The sequence below is a fragment of the Tachysurus vachellii genome, chromosome 8, assembly GCF_030014155.1.
Source record: "Tachysurus vachellii isolate PV-2020 chromosome 8, HZAU_Pvac_v1, whole genome shotgun sequence".
Lineage (NCBI taxonomy): Eukaryota > Metazoa > Chordata > Actinopteri > Siluriformes > Bagridae > Tachysurus > Tachysurus vachellii.
Window position 1 is genome coordinate 8,178,135 of NC_083467.1, and position 20,367 is coordinate 8,198,501.

The following is a 20,367-nucleotide window of genomic DNA, read 5'->3' on the forward strand; positions in this document are numbered from 1 at the left end:
CTAAACAACACTTTAATATAGTTCATTTATCAAAAGTACTTTGTCCCGCCTTCTTACTACCGCATGACACTTATGATTGGCCAATACAAAATTATGATTGGCAGGGACAAGCTGTTATATGATTGGTTGATGCAATAAGTGAGGTCCAGCAACTCTGCCTACTAATATTTACAAGAGACAGCTGGACTTGTGTTAAGTCCTCTGGCGCCCTCTATTGGACCAATGTAAACAATGCAGTTTGTGGCCATCGGTGTTTCTGCAGTCGGCACGTCGTATGGGCTTGATTAAGAGCCGGTATTGTTTGTTGTAGCTAACGCTGGGGTGGTGGGCATGGAAAACAAGAAATTTAAAATTAACCTGGACGATTCTACATTCAACAGAGAAAGAAGTCCGGTTAGTAGGGGGTGTATGTTTTATATATAGATTCGTAACTATAAATACAGAATACGCCTGTTAACTACCCTTGTTTGCTAACTAGCTAAGTAGCTAACAACCTAAGTAGCTAACTAACTGCTGACCCTGGATGTTTTAGTGTTACAAAGATGTAGCAACAGCACTGAGACAACAATGTTTGCAGAAGACTGCAAGCATGTTGCACTGCAAATGAGACTGAAAATGGTTTTTGAGGTTAACTGCTACTGACTTTCTTTTTGTGTAGGTTCTGTGATGGGCACAAAATGCCCCCTCTTCTCTGAAATGTACTCATCTTCCCTGAATATTGACTCATCTTCCCTGAATATTGACTCATCTTTTACAGGATATCTGTAAATAACTATCGCTTTTTGAAAGCGAATCAGTTTGTTTATGTATGAAAAATGGTGGCTTATTGTTTTGTCTGCAGATTATTTGTAATTTGTTGTTCAAATCCTGGAACTAGCAAGCTTTTTTTAATTATTTAGTATTTTTTTTTTACCTCAGCTGTATCCTGTCTAACCTGTACATTACTTTGGAGTCAAGTGTCTATGTATAAAACATAATAAAGTATGTTGTAACTCATCTAATGTGTCCCCACAGGTCGCGTCTCTTTTTAAGCCCTCTTCCAAAAGAGGCAATGATGAGACATCGACTACCCACAGTGCACCTCAAAATGGCGGCCAGCCGTTATCTTATGCCGAATTTGTCGTTCAGAGCAAAAACAGAGCTAAAGAGAAGTCTGGTCCTGAATCAGAAAAAGGAGAGGCCATTCCTCAGGATGTGCTTAAAGCTGCAGGACAGAGATCTGGCAGAGATCTTGAATGTGGTTCAATCACAAAACTTTCCACAGATGCTCAGACTAGCACAAAAGGGAGCAGGAGTCCAGTGCCAAATGTAGCAGGATCAGAGAACTCTCTACCTCCAGGTAGGCTGGAGGACGATCTGGCACCAGGGCAAAAAATGAAGGAAGGTCAAAGCGTGGAGGATCACACTGTTGTTACACCAGCAATAGGGTCAGGAAACAGCATTATCGTCAGCCCAAGACAGGTACAGGAAGGATTCAGCTGTCAGGATCATACATACAAAATGTGTTTTTTTTTTTTTTGTATTCAGTATTTAAGTGAATGTCATTTTGGCCTACAAATAATTTTTGAGTAGTGGTGAATGACTTTTACTATTTAAAAACAAAGCTAATTTAAATATTTTTGGAATTACAAGGTTTCACTTACTACTCGTGATTTTAGGATGATTTCCACAGTTATCTCAGAGCTTATGCAACCTATATGCTTAGTGTCACAATTGATTTTTATAACATTTCTGACACAAAATAATATATAATTCCAAGAAAATGAGTGCATGTGGAATACAGTGCATGTGGTGTTCTGTTTTACTTCATATTTATTGTATTTGTATAATCATTTGCTTATATATAGAGAGGAAACCCTATTTTAAAGTTTGTCAGAAGTGTGCCGTGGGAGTTTGGAGAAGTGGCGCCTGACTATGTCTTGGGGCGAACAACGTGTGCGCTCTTTCTCAGGTAGTGTGTGTGAGTGTGTTAAGAAATGTTCCAGCACCAGCTAAGTGTGAAACCACAATGCGTCTTTCATGCTTTTGCAAAGAACATTCAGAATTGTGGAATAGTGTTATGAATAAGAAGAGCAAGGCTCACATTTATAAGCACAAACATGTTGCACTATCTGTATTGCTGAAACCTAAAAATATTTGTTTACATAGCTCTAAGGACCATTTGGATAAACTGCAGTACTAATCTTCAGTGTGTGTGTGTTTTCAGTGTGCGCTACCATACACTCAACCCAAACTACATCCATGAGCGACTGAAGCAGCTGGGCCAAGCGTTTACACTCCGAGTACTGCTTGTGCTAGTTGATGTGGTAAGACTTTTGTGTAGTACAATATCAATACTGCCGGTTATACATAAAGGTTTTTTGTTTGTTTGTTTTTTTGCATGTCTATTCAATTAAATTCATTTCAATTTTATTTATAAAGCACATTTAAAATCAGCCTGAGCTTCACAAAATGCTGTACATAGAGTTAAAAGAAAAGGGAAAAAATTACATAAATATAAAAGAACACGTACAAATTACCAACAATTAAAAGCACAGGAAAAGAGGTGTGTTTTTAACATGGATTTAAATTTTAAACAGAACAGAAAACGTAGAAGCAGTTCTGACTGGTAAACTATTCCACAGCTTGGGGCCCGCTACTGCGAAAGCTCAGTCTCCCCCGTGTTGCAGAAGAGATCGTGGTACCAGCAAAAGAGGACCATTTTGGGATCCAAGTGATCTTGAGGGATTGTACATAACAATCAAATCAGATAGATATTTGGGAGCTAAATTATTGAGAGCTTTGTAAACGAATAACAAAATCTTGTAGTCGATACGGTATCGGACTGGCAGCCAGTGCAAAGAACGTAAGATTGGTGTAATATGGTCTCATTTTGCGGCTACCTGTGAGTAGAAGGGCTGACACATTTTGGACAATTTGAAGACAAGAGATGGAAAAGTGAGGTAACCCAGAGTACAAAGAATTACAATAGTCGAGTTGAGAGAAAAGTGTGGATAACTGTTTCAAAACTTTTCCTGCTTAAGAAAATTTTGACTGTAGCTAATCTGCAAATATGATAAAAGCTGGTACTAACTATGGTGTTGATTTGTTTGTCTAATTTAAGGCCATTATCTAGGTGAAATACTAGATCTTTAACATCAAAAGTAAGATAAGGAGTAAGAGTATCAAGGTTAATAGAATCTTCATCTGGGTGATCTTTTAGCCCAAATTGAATGATTTGGGTTTTGTCATCGTATCAAAAAAAAAGTATCATAAAATTATTTGTAGGCCATAATTTGAGTTCATGCAGGCAAGCCTCCAATCTCTTGTATGCCGAGTTATCTTTACGTTAGGTATATAAAGTTGTGTGTCGTCCAGATAGCAGTGATACCACACCCCAAATGTATGCATAATTGATCCCAGAGGTAACATATACAGCGAAAATAATACCGGTGCTAAGATCGATCCTCTGAGTGCCACCGAGGATGAATGGACACCTAAATTGACTGTAAATCTTCTGTTTGACAAAAAAGATTGGAACCATTTCAATACTGTACCAGTGATACCAATCCAATATTTAAGCTGAGATTAAAGAATATTGTGGTCTACGAAATCAAAAGCAGAGCTCAAATCTAAAAGCACTTAAGGCCATGGTATCACCAGCATCTGTGGTCATTAAAATATCAGCCGACTCAGTGCTATGAAGGGTTTTAAAGCCAGACTGAAAAATATCAGAGATGGAGTTGATTTGCAGGTAGTTCCTAAATTGTATAAACACAACTTTTTCAAGAATTTTAGATACAAACGGCAAATTGGAGATGGGCCTGTAATTTGCACATATTGCAGGGGCAAGTACTGTGGGGTTTTTTTTATTTTTTTTTTTTCTTTTTTTTTTTTTTTTTTTAAGGATAGGAGTCAGAGAAGCTCAGGAGCTCAGTGAATTCAAGCATGGACCGTGATAGGTTTCCACCTGTGCAATAAGTCCAACTGTGAAATATGTTCAATACTGAATATTCCACCATTTAACAGTTATGGTGTTATAAGAAAGTGGAAGCTACTGGGAACAGCAACTCAGCCACAAAGTGGTTTGCATTGTAAAATCATAGAGCAGGGTCCGAGCATGCTGAGGCGACCTCCAAACTTTGTGTAACCTTCAGAGTAGCTCAAGAACAGTGCATAGAGTGCTTCATGGAATAAGTTTCCATGGCCAAGCTGCTGCATCCAAGCCTTATATCCCCAAGTGCATTGCAAAGCTTCAGATGCAGTGGTGTAAAGCATGCCGACACTGTACTCTAGAGCAGCGAAGACATGTTGAATCCAGTGATGAATCACGCTTCTCTGTCTGGCAATCCAATGGACAAGTCTGGATTTGGTGGTTACCAGGAGAAAGATGCTTGCCTAACTACATTGTGCCAATTGTATGGTGTGGGGTTGTTTTCCATGGTTTAGGTTTGGCCCTTTGGTTCCAGTGAAAAGAATGTTTAATGATTCCCATGCCAAGACATTTTATACAATTCATGCCCCCAGATTTGTGGAAACAGTTTGGGGATGGCTCCTTTCTGTTCCAACTTGTCTGCAGACCAGTGCACAAGGCAAGGTAAATTAAGACATGGATGAGCGAGTTTGGTTTGGAGGAACCTGACCGCAACCCAAAAGAGCATCTTTGGGAGTAATTAGTGCTGAGACTGGGAGTTATGCCTTCTCGTTCAATATCAGTGCCTGACCTCACAAATGCTCTTCTAGAGGAATGGTCAAAAATGTACATAAATACACTCTGAAACTTTGTGAAAAGACTTCCCAGAAGAATTTAAGCTGTTATTGCTACAAAGAGTGTGCAAAATCCATATTAAACTTTTCATATTAAGGATGGGATGTCATTAAAGTTCATGTGCATGCAGTGCAGATTTCCTAAAACATATGACAATATATTGTATCTGTTCATTTAATTTTGGTTTGCTGTAATAAGTGGTGTTCTTTGCTTAGTTAATAATATAAAGGCAGACACAGAAGCATTGTAGATCTTTTTTTTAAAAGCCAGGACCCGATTACATAACAAATTAATTAGGAGTCATATGTCTTTGTCCATCTACAGCTGTTTTATACATGTGTCCTCAAGATCTGTTTATTCTGTTTAATTTTAACCCTGTAACATTGCATATGTACAACAGTGTTGTGTGGTTTTGAGCTTTATTAACTCTGTCTTGCTGTTCAAATAGAAAGATCCTCATCATGCACTCAAGGAGCTTGCTCGGATCTGCATCATGGCTGACTGCACACTTATCCTGGCTTGGAGGTCAGAAAACAACTTATTAGCACTTATGGAATGCTGCTATACATGTTATACCACAATGACAAAAAAAGAACACTGGATGTGAATGTGTGTTTTCTTAAGCCCTGAGGAAGCTGGCCGTTACTTGGAGACGTATAAATCTTATGAGAAAAAGCCTGCCGATCTGCTGAAAGAGCAAGTAGAGAAAGATTACCTGTCTAAGGTCAGAGGGCATTAACATCGCTCTTCTCCATCCCTCCCTCACTCACTTTCTCACTCAGCCCCACCCCCACATTAACTCCCTCCCTCACTCACTCATTCACTCTGTTCCTCACACTGTTCTTGGTTAACACTTGTGGTTTGTTTTTGTTTTTTGCAGGTTACTGATTGTCTGACCACTGTGAAGTCCATCAATAAAACCAACGCTATCACGCTGCTGTCCACATTCTCTGTAAGACCTCTGTTTTCATTTTTAAACCTTATAAAAGGACATGCTGTGAACGCATAAATATTATCTTGACATAATACTTACACTCTATTAAATAATATAACTGTGAAATGCAGTGTTTTTGTTCATGTACACATACTACAAATCTAAATTTTGGGGTTACCCAGAAAATGTAACATTTTCTATGAAAATCTATATTTTATTCATCAAATGATCTCTGATGTATTTGTCCTGATGCCCAGTTCTGCCCGGAGACCTCCAGCTTTTCTTCCTGACCTGTTTTTAACCAGTTTGTGCTGTTCTTTAAAGACAGTAATACACATTGTGTGGTATTTTGTCACATGAAATGTATTTCCTTTCATGGATCAAGATTAATGTGACAAGTTTTATAAGTGTTTCGCCATTTTAGTTGAAAACCCACAAATGCTTAAGTCCCACATACTCTGGCTATGTCCACACTAATGCATTTATGCAATTGAAACCGCATACTTTTCGTTTTGGTCTTCCATCCACACTGAGATGGAGCTTTTTTAAAATGTTCTCCAAAGTGGATAAATATGAAAAAAGCGTTTTCACATTGCAGTATGGCCTGTGAAAACGGAGGCTTTCGAAATTGATGACGCAACTGTAGTAATCCACACTGAGAAGGTTTTTTTTTTTTTTTTTTTTTTGAGGATGCAGAGTATTTTTAGATGAAAACACTGTTTCCAAATGAATCCAGATTAGTGCAGTCATAGTCTCCGGTAGCAGCACAATCCTTACAGTGTTGATATAATTTCAAAAATGATCAGTTATCCTGAAAACAGCTCTCTTCATACCTATGTAGAAATACTATGAAAAATCAGCAGGTCCCAGAAATGATAGTTAATTACAACTTTAACAACTGACTGTTTTTACAATGGACTGTATTTGTGATTTATTATGAGTGGTTATTTTAAGTGAAAAAAGTCTGCTTTTCTTTTATAGCCAATTTCTAAGTGACCTTAACTGTCTGTCTGGTCACATATCATTGTGGCCTTTATTTATTTATTTATTTATTTATTTATTTATATTTTTAAATTATGCTCTGTAGTCTTTAGGGGGCATCATTAATGCATCAAAGGAGGAACTGGTGCTGTGCCCAGGACTCGGACCACAAAAGGTTAGTTCCACTGTGTGAGAGCATTCTGAGCTTGAGCTTTCTAATAAAAAATAATGGAATACAATAATGGAATACAATCTGGGTTCAGTTGTTATCTTCTTAATTTAGGCAAAAAGGCTGTATGATGTGCTTCACCAGCCCTTTCTGAAGCCTAAGAAGAAAGAAGGCGAGTGAGATGCGGAGTTCAGTCAGAAAAGAGTCAACCATGCTTTCAGCTGTGACTACCTGATGGCAGAGAATGGAGGGATATGAGAGACCTGCAGTGAGATTTCATATCAGACCTTCTCTCAGAATCTTAAAGACTTTAAGAAGAGTTTTGAGTGATCTTATGTAATTAATGATCTATTTTTTTAATTTCAAAAGTTTATCTTAATTTTTTATATATAATTATGTGCATTGTTACAATAAAAAGATATATTTGTAAGCGTTTAGTGTTTTTAAAAAGCATAAAACGTAATATGTAACAGTATAATACATAATACTTCTACATAAACATGCATTTGATATACACTCCCTTGTTAAAAACACTTTTGTGATGTAAAATAATGTAACCAAGTGAAAAGACAGACAGCAAGAGTGTGCAAATCCCTAATCCCAAATAACTAATATTTTGCTAAAGCACTGTGAAGAATGTACCAACTTTACCAAACACATCTTAAATTGACAATTTTATTCCACTTGTTCTTGCAAAAATGCTGCACATAAAACAGCAAGGGAATCCTCTTATGCACTGCCTTTTTTAAGTCATTCCACAAGTAGGGTTAAGATCTGAACTCTGACTGGGCCTTTACAACCACTGATCTTTTTCTTCTGAAGCCATTCCACTATTTACTTGGATTTGTGATTTTGGGTTGTTGTGTAAAATGGTTAGTACACTTTGTGTAAAGCGTTAGTTCACTTTCAGTGAGACCTGGTGATGTCCGGCAGTGGCCATTGGTAGCTAGAGAAAAGTTAGACTTTCTATAAAAATGACTGGTATTTGGAGTTATTGTGGACTTGAAGGGTTTTTTCCCCTGTTATGATGAATGGATTAGAACCACCCTGCCCCACATCTGAGACATGAACAACAAGGAAAGATTGTTGTCACTTACAGTGAGGGACTTGTACTGTACAGATATTCTTGAAGCTGCTTTAATGTTTAGTAGGTCTCAGCAGGATCCATGACATATTTTCCCCTTGTACTTTCATCAGTTTTGGAGGGACATCCTATCTTTGGTAACGTTACTGGGGTGCCCAGGTTCCTCCATTTATCCATACTCTAAACCAGGGGTCGGCAACCTTCATCCCTCTGCTGCGGCTCCCTGTAGATTTGGAAAATAAATATTTAATTTAAATTTATTTTAGTTAGTTAGTTTTTTTTTTTTTTTAAAAAATTCTAAATTCTAAGATTATGATGCTCTTGTAACATTAAAATAAACCATGTTTAATTTATTTGTCACTCAAAATATGCATCATAACTGCCGACTTCCGAAATCCGACACAGAAGCAGACGGCATTTTTGGTTCGCTGCAGCCGGCAAGTTAAAATTTTGATGTCACGAATACGAAGAGGACTCAATTAGACATTGAACATTTTATTTGAAAGTAACCTTCAATCCAGTATCTTTTTTGTTAAGGTTAGTTCAAACTGTTCAAAATATTTTTGTTTGCCTGCAGAAATAAAATTTGGTTTACTCGGTAGCAGTTCATTGATTTCATAAATGGAACACACTACAGTTGTTTTGTATACTTTCCATAAAGGTAAAAAACGATATATGCAGTGTTATCTTTATTTTAGATGTCAAAAGGGTTTTGTGGCTCCCTGTGTTTTTTTTTCTGTGGGAAAGGGGTCCAAATGGCTCTTTGAGTGTTTAAGGTTGCCAACCCCTGCTCTATACAGTAGATACAATTGCTACATCTTTTTTTTTTTTTTAAAGAAATAAAGGTGTAGAAATTAAGGACCCTTATGTTAACACATAATAATAGCTTCCGATCAAAATCATTGTCAAAATGATTTGTACACAAACAGCTAATATATGTTGTATAGTAAATTATACCATGGATTGTTGTGGAAGTTTTGAGAAAATACTGGTAGGCATGGGCAAGAATGTACACAATTTATTATGGCCCCAACGCTCCTTGTGTAGCATTAGAGAGGAAGGGCCTGCAACCAATGATTACAACAATGTTTTATAGACATGATTCAAACAAGAAAACATTTAAGGGGAAAACAATCACTCATTGGCTTAGATGCACAATGCCAGCTCACCTCCTGTTTGGTTGTTAGATTAGACATAATTATGTTTTGCATGCATTTAAATATGTAAGGGCCAAATAAACACATTAGGATTAATGCTGCACTCACCCAAATTATTGTCATTGATCTATAGGGAGTCCACTGTACTAACAGAGTGTACCACAGTCCCCAACTATACTCTCTATGTTTGCCACATGGGTGAGTATGAGGGAGTTATGACAATGTCAGGGTATTTAAATCTTAGTTTGTACATTTCTAAGGATAAGAGTGCCTGCCAAATGATATAAATGTAAATGTAAGTACACACATAGCTTGATTCATATGTACCTGTAGTCCTTCTGGCAGTATAGTTAGCAAACTGCCAGTAAATGTTTTCATACACATCTTTTTGAGATAAAGTATGAGTGCTCGTTGCTTTCTGAAGTCTTTTCTGCATTCTTTTCTGTTAACAGGCAGATGAACATGAGAAATATACCAATGGTCCAATATACTTAGAATTCTAGGGTGATAATCAAAACGGTTCCATCAGTTATGAAGTTAATTTGTAATACTATATAGTAGTCTGCTCTAATAGGTGTTTGTCAAATATTACCAAACAATTTATTTGGCAAGCATGGTTTGTCATTGGGGCTGTACCAAACCGAATTTCTTGCAACACATCCTGCTTTTCTCCATGCTGCTCTTTCTTCTGCTGTGCAACATGCCTGGAGATCTTCAAGGTCAGCTGTGGGAGTTCATATCTTCAAAATACACAGAGTTTCTTTATACATAGAGGATTTTTTTGCGGCTGCTTTTGCTGCTGCATCCGCTTTGGCATTACTCTGTGAAATGGAGTCAGTTTTCCCTGTATGTGCTTCACATTCACATATAGTGATAGATTTTGTTCATAGGACTGCATCCAGGAGATTAGAAATCAGGCCATTGCACATGATTTCTTTACATGAAGAGGTCAGGAAACCTCTGTGTTTTCACAATGTACCAAAACCATGCACTACTTCAAACGCATATCTACCGTCAGTATAAATGGTGATAGTTTTGCCTTGTGCTAACTTGTTAACCTGCTGTTAGAGCCACCAATTCGGATGATTTTGCGGAGATATGTCTTGGTAATGATTCAGCTTTAACTATTCCATGTTGTGTGACTGCTGCATATCTTATGCAGCTACGGCCTGTTTTCTAGTTTCTGAAGGCCATTTACCAACAGTTCAAGGTCTGGATTCTACAATGGTGTCTCCTGCAAATCAGACCTGGAAATTTACTTTACAACTGTTACACAATTGTGTTGTTCTCCATCAACTTCTGTGAAAGAAGAGTTGCAGGGTTTAGTAAAATACAGTGTTTCACTTTAACATTTTGCATTTCAAGTAAAATAGTGTGATATCTCAGCCATTGTGCTGCAGACATATGTGCCGTTTTCTGTTCAAGAAGATAAAATAGTACTGCACCTGGAACTATAGGGTAATTTCACTGTATTCTATAATGTCATTGATGTACATTGATGCATTGATTGCTTTTTCAGCTGTTCCTACAGATCTTAAATACATAGGTAGTCCCACTGCCACTAGATCCAGTTTAGTGAAAAAATAGTCTACTGGTCTTAATTTTCCTTCTTAATCTTGCCATAATACTGGTCATAAACCCCCTTTTTTCCATCTACTATCTGTGTAAATAATTTTGTTTGGACCTGGTATATCTAATCTGGGTGTGGAAGGCCTTTTCTGCTTCAGATGTCCTACAAAGTGCACTGTGGGCCTGTAGACCCTTCTCGTGAGCCATTGCAAAGGTCCTACAATAGTAACACATGCCTAAAAATGACATTTGTTTCTTTGTGTTCGGCTTTGGATTTTTATATATCTGCAACTCAGTTTTCTTCAATGTTTTTGGTTTGTTCTGATATCAGCTCTCTGATTAATTGTTCCTGCTATTTTACAATTTGCAGTTTTCATGCTTCATTATAAATTGTTGGAGATTCACAATCATTCATCTTCTACCGCTTATCCGATCTACCTCGGGTCACGGGGAGCCTGTGCCTATCTCAGGCGTCATTGGGCATCAAGGCAGGATACACCCTGGACGGAGTGCCAACCCATCGCAGGGCAGATTCACAATCTGTTTTTCCATTAATATAAAACACAAACCAAAATTTACAAGGCGTGTAATCAAATTTGTGATTTGGGGTATCATCTACAGAAATATGTGGTAACTGCCACATTGCTTTCAGCACATCTTCTCTTTTTCACCTTTTGATAGAGACACATGAATTCTTTATAGTGAATGGAAAATGAAAATTTTAATGACCACTGGTCATTCCCAACACTTAATGGTGCCGTACACTTTTCTCTCACAATAATCCCGCTCCTGCTGAATCCAGGGATCAAACCTCTCATTTTTGGCACCTGTTCAATTTCATTAATTTTTGTCACAGAGATTACTGCATCAGAATCTACTAAAAACACAATGTCTTTCCCTTCTACATTTAATATGTAGACTGGCATGTGCTTATAGGCATCTAAGCTGTACTTTGCATATGTGTCCTGTGGAGCATGTTTCTTTTTGAGAAAATCAATAGCATTCAAAACCTTAGCATTTAAGTTGGAATCGGCTATCAGGTTAGCTGAAGTGTTTCTTCATTGCAAAGCATCAAAGATTTTGAGTCACCCATCCCTTCAGGACTGACCCCTTCAACCCCGACCTGAGGTGCTGATGGTCATGCGCTTTCTTAGCCTGGCTTTATTTTTGGCATTTCTTTGCCCAGTGATCTTCTTTTCTGCTTGCTCTTCCCCCCTTTGTTTCTGCCTCTTTCTCCTCAAGGTTCTCCCCTTCCTCGAGGTGATGATGTTTTTGCCCCTTAGACAACTGTGAGTTGCACTTTGTGAGATTGTGCTTCTTTTTTTACCCAGTCTGCTGCAGCCTGCTTTTTTGAGCAGTTCCTGTGCATGCATTTCTCTGCGTAAACTTCAATGACGCTTAGTTTGGTCTCTATAGTTTTTTCGCTTTGTCAGATATTTCTGGGTTCAGTCCATTGAAAAAGCTGTTTCTCAAGTGGCCTTATAGTCTGTCACTTTCCCCTCACTCATGTCATCTGCTTGAGTAAGTACGCTGTGCACATTGTGCATTTCCATGAGGCGGTAAATTGTGATTTTAATAATGTTCATTTTCACTATCAATAATGTCAATGAGGCACATAAACATGCATTCCTCTGCAGGATGACTTGGATGTTTGTCAGTTTCAACATACAGAATGTGGAATCATTAGACGGTCAAACAGATGTTCTGCCTTGTATTTTGCATATGCCTGGAGAAAAGCGTGCACACACTATTACAGGGGCAAAGGCAGCTCTGGCCTTGGGTGCTGGGGCTTCTTTGGTTAAAATGCCTGTCTAGTAAGTAGGAGATCCGGGGTTCATATCACAGCAGTGCATGAGTTATCTGGTAGTGTAAATGAAATACTGAGTAATGAAGTGTAATGTGAAGTGAAATAACTGTGTAATGAAGCTGAGAAGCCGTACCAAGACCCATGACCTCTTGGCTTGTTGTGGGTTTGAACCCCTTCAGAGGCTTTTGATTTAACTTGTGAAATTATTTGCCCAGGGATAAGATCTAGGTTTGTGCTTGATCATATCTCGAAAATTCAAACTAGCTTGCAGCCGATGGGAGGAGAAGCGTTCAGACACAAACATGCATAGTTCTGCAGGATGGTTATCTTAGATCTGTAAAAGTCTTTCTGTACAGAGTGTGCACTCATCAAATAGTCAAGCAGATGTTCTAACTTGCATATGTCTTATGGCTGGAGTAAAGCTTGCACACACTTAGACAGATGAAACAGAGTTTTGCAACAGTGAACAGGATAATCATAGTAAACAGGAGATCCTCACTTTCTTACAAGCTGAGATGAAACGCCACTCCAACAGTATGGCTTCTAAGCACACACTACCAGAGAGAGAAGAACAGCTCTTGGCTGTGGTGCTGTGGCTTAGCTGGTTAAAGTGCCTGTCTTGTAGACAGTTCCTCAGTTCAAATCCCAGCAGTGCCAAGCTTGTCCTATGGTGTAAATTCAATGCTTTCTTTCCTTGTTTTACAATATGAGATGAAACCCCACTCCAACAAGATTGCTTCTGAGCCACACTGCAGAAGTAAATTCATGGTCCTAGGCTTTGCAGTGATAATATTAAAAGATCGCACACTCAACTCATGTCGCTTGATTCCCTTAGCAAAGCAGCTGTCTAAGAAATGTGTGTGTTTTGTCGTCGATGAATTTGTATGAATCTGAGAAGATGTCCCAAGACCCAAGGCAGTTTCAGGCTCTGTGGCACAATGGATAGCGCATTGGACTTTGTGGCTTGTTGTGGGAGCCGTTTATGGATGTAGTAGCCAAATGGTTAAGGTGTTGGGCTACCAATCTGAAGGTTGTGAGTTCAATTCCTATGTCCACCAGGTTCCCACTGCTGGGCCCCTGAGCAAGGCCTTTAACCCTCAATTGCTCAGTTGTATAAAAATGTAAGTTGCTCTGGAGAAAGGTGTCTCCTAAATGCTGTAAATTAACTTGTGACCTATATGCGCAGAGATAAGATCTAGGTTTGTGCTTGATCATATCTTGAGAATGCAAACGAGCTTGCAGTCAATGGGAGGATAAACGATCAGACACAAACATGCATGCCTCTGCAGGATGATTATCTTAGCTCTTTTAATGTCTTTTTTTTTTAATGACCATCAAATGGTCAAGCAGATTAATTAGACAAGAGAGATCGGTTCGTTCCCCAGTTTAGCCATAATATACATTACGTTGACATTTGTGCTAGTTATACACATATACAGTGCAGTGTCTGTGTGCAAGTCTTTAACTGTTTAGCTAATATGAGGTAACTAGTTTTACAGCTGTCAGTGTTTAATGTTGATATTAAACTATGTATCTGGTAATGTTACTCAAAAGATTACTGCAATTGCAGACAGCCTGTTAGCTATCATTCATCTTCTACCACTTATCCAAACTACCTCTGGTCACGGGGAGCCTGTGCCTATCTCAGGCATCCGTGTGCATCAAGGCAGGATACACCCTGGAAGGAGTGCCAACCCATCGTAGGGCACACACACTCATTCACTCACGCAATCACACACTAGGGACAATTTTACAGAGATGCCAATCAACCTATGTCAAAATATGCATGTCTTTGGACCCAAGTTGATTTTAAAGTGCAATTATTATAGTTTGATTTGTAGTTAAAGTTGAGTTTTAATTAAAAAAATCTGTATTTGATGCTTAAATGTATTATATCCATGTGTCATATTTTTACATAGGGTCAATTAAAAAAATTAAAAGAAAGGCAGAGATATCAGACTTCTTTTTAAAGAAGCAAACACATACAGATCAGGTGCAAACAGACCCCAGCCCAGCCCCCATCCCCCAGCCCCTGCATCACCACAGTACCACAGAGCAGCTTCCTGCCTGATGCTAGTAGTCAGACTTCACAAGAACCACCAACAGGTTTGAGAACCCACCAGGCAGTCAGTCAGTTTGTTAGTCACATGTCCAGTTCAGAATTTAAGTTTAGCTTGTTATAGATGGTTTCATCAGTTTAGGCTTTACATAAAAATGTAATTAGGTGTTGATTTATGTGTGACATACACAAGATAAAATTATAACATAATATATTAGAAATGGGATTTATCCATGCTCCTTGTTTGGGTAATTTGTGTCATAAATCTGTGGACCCCCTAAAGTTGCCTTGGCCACCCCTGGCCACCCCATTTGCAAGAAATGTTTCTGTACATTGGAATGAAAGTGCCTCTTATGCCTACCAAAAATCACTGAAATTTTATATGTATATTATATATCAGATACTTTAAGACTTTTACTTGAGTAATATTCTAAAAGGTAACTTTCATTTCTACCAAATGTACGATACTTTTTACAAGTATTGCTTTCTAGTACTTTATACAACACTGCTCAGATCCAACTATTACAAAAGGTGGAACCATTCACTGATGCTCAAAATAGCAGCGTAATATATTAAGACCAAGAGAGGTGTAAAACCTTTGAATAAGGTGACTGGTGTGAATATTTATTATATTGTTTTTTTTTTAAGCATGTTAATAGCTTATGTTGCTTTTGAAGTGAAGTACTTATATGAAAAAATATTTAAACAAAATAATATTAGTGTTAAGAATCAAGCACATGTAAACCTGTGACCTTGTTCATTTTTGTGTAAATTCAGTTGTTAACATTTTGCAGATTCTGTTATATAACATCAACTGCATATGTATTATATTTTCAGGGGCTTTGGAGAGTGGAATTTTTGGATAAACTTAAGTGAAACACTTATATGTGTAGGGTCAGGAACACACTCCCGACCCTACATGGTGTCTGTTCAGATAAACAATAAAAAAAATTGTGGTGGTTTTCTTATCTGACATGATTATTTGATGACTGCCCACCATGTAGAGCAGAGGTATTCAACTAAAATTTAAAGAGGTCCAGTAAGAGAAAATTTCTTGAAGCAAAGGTCCAGAAGATCATAATGTCTAACTAGTTAATGTGATATATATATATATATATACACACACATATATATATATATATATATATATATATATATATATATATATATATATATATATATATATACATATATACATACATATATATATATATATATGTATGTATATATATATATATATATATATATATATATATATATATATATATATATATATATATATATATATGTGTGTGTATATATATGTGTATATATATATATATATATATAAGTATCCTAGTAGTTGTATCAACATCTGCAAGCAATCAATAACTGACTGTCAAATCAAATAAATTCAGTACAATTCAAAAACCTTTTGACAATATTTATTTTCACATAACAAAGAACTGAACATATGTATGATTGTAGATATGTATAACGTTCTCTCATTAAATAAAAAAAGTAGGGCTACATTTCAAAATAAGAAAAAATAAATAAAATGTGAAAATTGTGTATGTTTAAATAAAGTGCTTAACTTTCCCTTTTATATCTCAGTGAGAGAACTGAGCTCTAGCTTGGCAAGATTTTAAACCTGGGCTTGAATGGAGTCAGGGCCGCTCTCATACACATGTGAAGGTGCTCATTAGTGACCCTGGATATTTAGATTTGATTATGTTCATTGTAGCGAAAGCTGCCTCGCAGTTGTATGTAGAGCCAAACATGGTCAGGAAGTACAGGGCTACTTCCCCCAGAAGTCGCTGTCTCAAGGACGCTGTATTCAGATTTGAGTGGATATGTTTGTTCAAAACCTGTATGTTTTGTTTCATAATGGCATTTCACATTGCCACTTTTAATAAGTGCCACTGTTTCTGAACATACGAGACACTCTGGTTTAGTGTGAAGTGGGAAGTATGAACAGAAATGAATCTGTCCATTCTGGATTAAATTCTCTATTTTCGCTGTCCACTTTTCTTCTTTTGGAGAGCGCCATTTGTTCTTTATTCTCCCTTTCTCCATCTCACTTGTTTGTTTCTCGCCCTTTGTTTTCTACATGGCTTTCTTTCACGTGTAACTTTGCTCTAATTCTCTCTCATCTGTCTTGCACTGTTGAGTCGCAGGGTTTACTTCAGGAATGCACAGACTTGAATGGCTGAGTGGTATCAGGTGGGATGGTTTAACTCGCATGCAATTGGTCTGTGCGTTTCCACTACCACTACCGTAAAGATTGCAAAAGCTTTGCCGGTTAAAATAGAAGTGCTTCGTCAAGTTTTAAATCATAACCTTTTGTTTTGGCTCTAGGTCCGGGTCCATATTGGACAGCTTCTGGGTCCGGACCCGGACCGCGGTCCGCCTGTTAGTGACTATGATGTAGAGTATGTCGTTTTGTGCACTATTGTTTAGTGTTTTAAACACTGTTCTATCATTTTTAGTGTGTAGTCACATAATATAGTAAAAAGAAGAAATTTATAAAGTACTTTTATAAAGTACTTTATAAAGTAATATATGCTATGCATTATCTGTGACACTAGTGACATTGAATCAGGGCCGGCCCTGCGCATAGGCAGAATAGGCAAATGCTAAGGGCGCCGCCTGCCACTAGGGGCACCCGGGCGCCCAAATTATTATTTTTATTAATATATATATTTTTTATATATTTCGTTTATGAACAAAATGATCGGAACACAATTGTCTGTGATTCCAGGGGCACCAGGTGAAATCTTGCCAGGGCCGGCCCTGCATTGAATACTCTGAAAAGGACAAGCTGCATGTAGTACAAAGAGCTCACAAATCAGTGAAGCGAAGCCGCAACAGCAGAGAATCCCAGTGAAGAAATACATCAAGCATCCCTGTTACTGTACAAGAGGAATGAATGTCCAAATGATACTGTGCTACTGAAGGTACTTCTTTTTTCTTTCACAATATTTACTTTTGGTCAAATGAGCTCTCAACACAAACACTAACGAATCTGTTACAGCTGATGTCCAAAGCCAAGCTGGACAAGAATGTAAAGGTTGCTGTTCTTCCAAAGAAGAATGAGAACCTTCCAGCCAATCAGATATGTCCAATAGCTGGCTGGGGCAGAACAATTCAGACAAGTGCTGCATCAAGTATTCTAAGAGAAGTGGTGCTCAAAGTACATTTTAACTTTGAGTACAGAAAAATATGGAATGACAGATTTTACACTGATAGCATATTCTGCACTGCTGCTAATGGGGAAAACAGCTTTTTGTGAGGTCCTGTGGTATATTTATTAATCATGTTGAATCAGCACAATTTTAATCACTAGCATCAATAATTTGTGTATTTTATTTTCTGTCTCAAGGGTGATCCAGGAAGTCCTCTTATCTGTAACAATGTAGCAGAAGGAATAGCTGCATATACCTTAAAAAATTGCTTAATAGTAATAGGGTAGAGTGTGACTGAAGTCTTTTCACTCTTTTAACCTGAGACATTAGAAAACACAGACAAAAAATCTATACTTATATTCTCAACTTCAACATTATAAAAACAGATTTTATCCATAATTGGAGTTCAACAAAAAAAACCAAGAGACCTACAGTACGAGTGCTGCAAGATTAAGCATGCTCTACAAGGCCCCCAGATCTTTGGAAAACTTCTTTATGAGTCAGGTCCTAAGTGGCTTTAGTTTTATATGTTCTCCTCATGTCCTTGAAGGTTTGCTCCAGTTTTTCCAGTTTTCTCCAACCCCTCAAAATGTCACAGTGCCTCTGAGTGTGAATGTATGTGTACACAGTGCCCTGAAAACCTGCCAAGGATATAGCAGTTACTGAAAGTGAATGAGCAAGTGACAGAATGATAGACAAAAATGTGTAGTAATGAAGAGAGTTTAAGATCAATTGAGAATTAGCAATGTGAGTATTTAGTGAGGTCTTGTGCATTTTACATCTAATCTGTTGCATTCGTGCCATCTTCAGGACTGCTGACTAGCGGGCTAAAGGAGGAGTTGTGAGATGAAAGCTCTAAAGTTGAGTGCTTAATGATTGTAAAGACTCACACTTTTGATTGTCAGCAAGATAATTCGACTGAGTACGGACCTTTCCGGGAGACTGAGAATTCCAACACGAAATTCGCAGAGTTGGTGCATCTTCCAGAGACCCCTAGTTAGAATAGAAGAGGAACGGAACAATGTGCGTGAGCAGAGATGGCTAGCTAAGCCAGCTCAACGCGCTTCTTTACGATTGTTGCAGTTCGGGAGAAAGTAACAACTTCTCTGATATTTTTAACTGCTAGTGGACGGAGACAGATGGATAGTTTGTTGCATAATCTCCAAATGTGGAATAAGGTACCATCCTGTTTTCATTTGTTGCTTCTGCTTGGGCGAAATGACCCCAAGCATCGACTCAGGCCTGCAAGGTTGATTTGGTTTAAAATAATCTGACTGTTATTTCTAAATGTTATTTTGGTAAAAAGAGAATGCAATTCAGCTAATTTGTCATTTGAGTTGAGCTAAAACATATCATGTACATTGACAGCATTTGTTGTTAAATGTGAAATTGTGTGGTGTAGCACACTAGTTTTTTGGGAAAGAGGATTTATAACTTGTATTTTGTTTTCTTTCTTTTTTTTAATTTTCATTTAAACTGGAAATTATAATTTATTTCCAGTTTAGGTGACCTAAAGCACACACTAAGATTTCAGAGTGTTAATGTGTGATATACCAGACTATACTTTGTTTCTAGTGTTCTAAATTGAGAGATTAGGTTTTTTAGCGGCCCAATACCTACAAAACAGAAAAAAGTACTCAGGGCCCCTTTCTACAACTATTGAGAGTAGGTGTTGGCTACACTTGCATGTATTTTCTTAATAATTTAAACAAAATGTGATGTTATTTTACAAAGAGCTCCATATACACTGACTGTTGTATATACATATATATACATATATATATGGTGAATATTTAGGACGGGTTATTATAGGAAAACAACCAATTTTTTGTTGTAATAAATCACAGCAGCCAATCACTGCATTTTGTATCATGTTATATCCTTTACTTATCCATATCTTATGTGATTATGCACATTTTACATCGTTCACTGTGTAGATTTGCATCCTAATAAAATTTATACCAAACTAATTGATGTAAATATTATACTTCTAGATTGTCTTCATCTGTATGTTTTATACATTATATATATTACACACTTAAAGATTAACTGAAAATAACTGATTATGGGTGGATGTGTATAATATATAAGCACACTTAAATAGAGTTTATCTCACACTAAACAAAACAGTACACAAGATTTCTTTCAGTCTTTAGTTTATTGGTGTTTCCTTAAAAAATGTAGTCAAAGATGACTGGGGTTGGGCTACTGTGTATGCATTGTGCACCATGTGAGGAGTAGCATGTGGGAGATTTAAATCCCCTTAGGAGGTTCTTATCTGAAGTTTAAACTAACAGAGAACACTCCTGTCACACAGCTCTGTCAGTGTGGTGTACTACAGACATGCTTTTCAGCATGCTCTTTCCTCGTACTTACTGTCCTCCATCTGTGCGGTAATGTATTCTGTATTACATATTGAAAATGCAATTGTTGCTTTTTAATGGTTTAACTTGTAATTGAAAACTCACAATTTAATATAATTAACTATTTTTTTTTAACTGTAAAATTACTATTACTATGTGCAACAGCTATAAACAGTCCTAAAAATCTGATTATTATTATTAATTTTATATTGTTTCCTTGTGAATTATCCATTAATATTAGCTTGCTCTCTCTGCAGGGTGATTCAGGGAGTTCTCTTATGTGTGAAAAAACAGAAGGATTAGCTTTATATACAGTACACACCCTCAAGACTG

At 37.3% G+C, this 20,367-nt stretch overlaps 1 protein-coding gene and 1 pseudogene across 1 annotated transcript; both read left to right on the forward strand.

Annotated features, from left to right (window-relative positions):
- Positions 1-237: 237 nt before the first annotated feature.
- ercc1 (excision repair cross-complementation group 1) lies at positions 238-8,514 on the forward strand. Its single transcript, XM_060876060.1, has 9 exons — positions 238-393; positions 1,015-1,461; positions 1,848-1,951; positions 2,207-2,306; positions 5,196-5,272; positions 5,372-5,471; positions 5,628-5,699; positions 6,769-6,837; positions 6,946-8,514. The coding sequence occupies exons 1-9, from the start codon at positions 331-333 to the stop codon at positions 7,009-7,011; spliced, it is 1,098 nt and encodes a 365-aa protein (XP_060732043.1). The 5' UTR covers positions 238-330; the 3' UTR covers positions 7,012-8,514.
- Positions 8,515-9,685: 1,171 nt separating this feature from the next.
- Positions 9,686-18,672, forward strand: LOC132850536 (granzyme G-like; annotated as a pseudogene).
- The last annotated feature ends 1,695 nt before the right edge of the window (positions 18,673-20,367 follow it).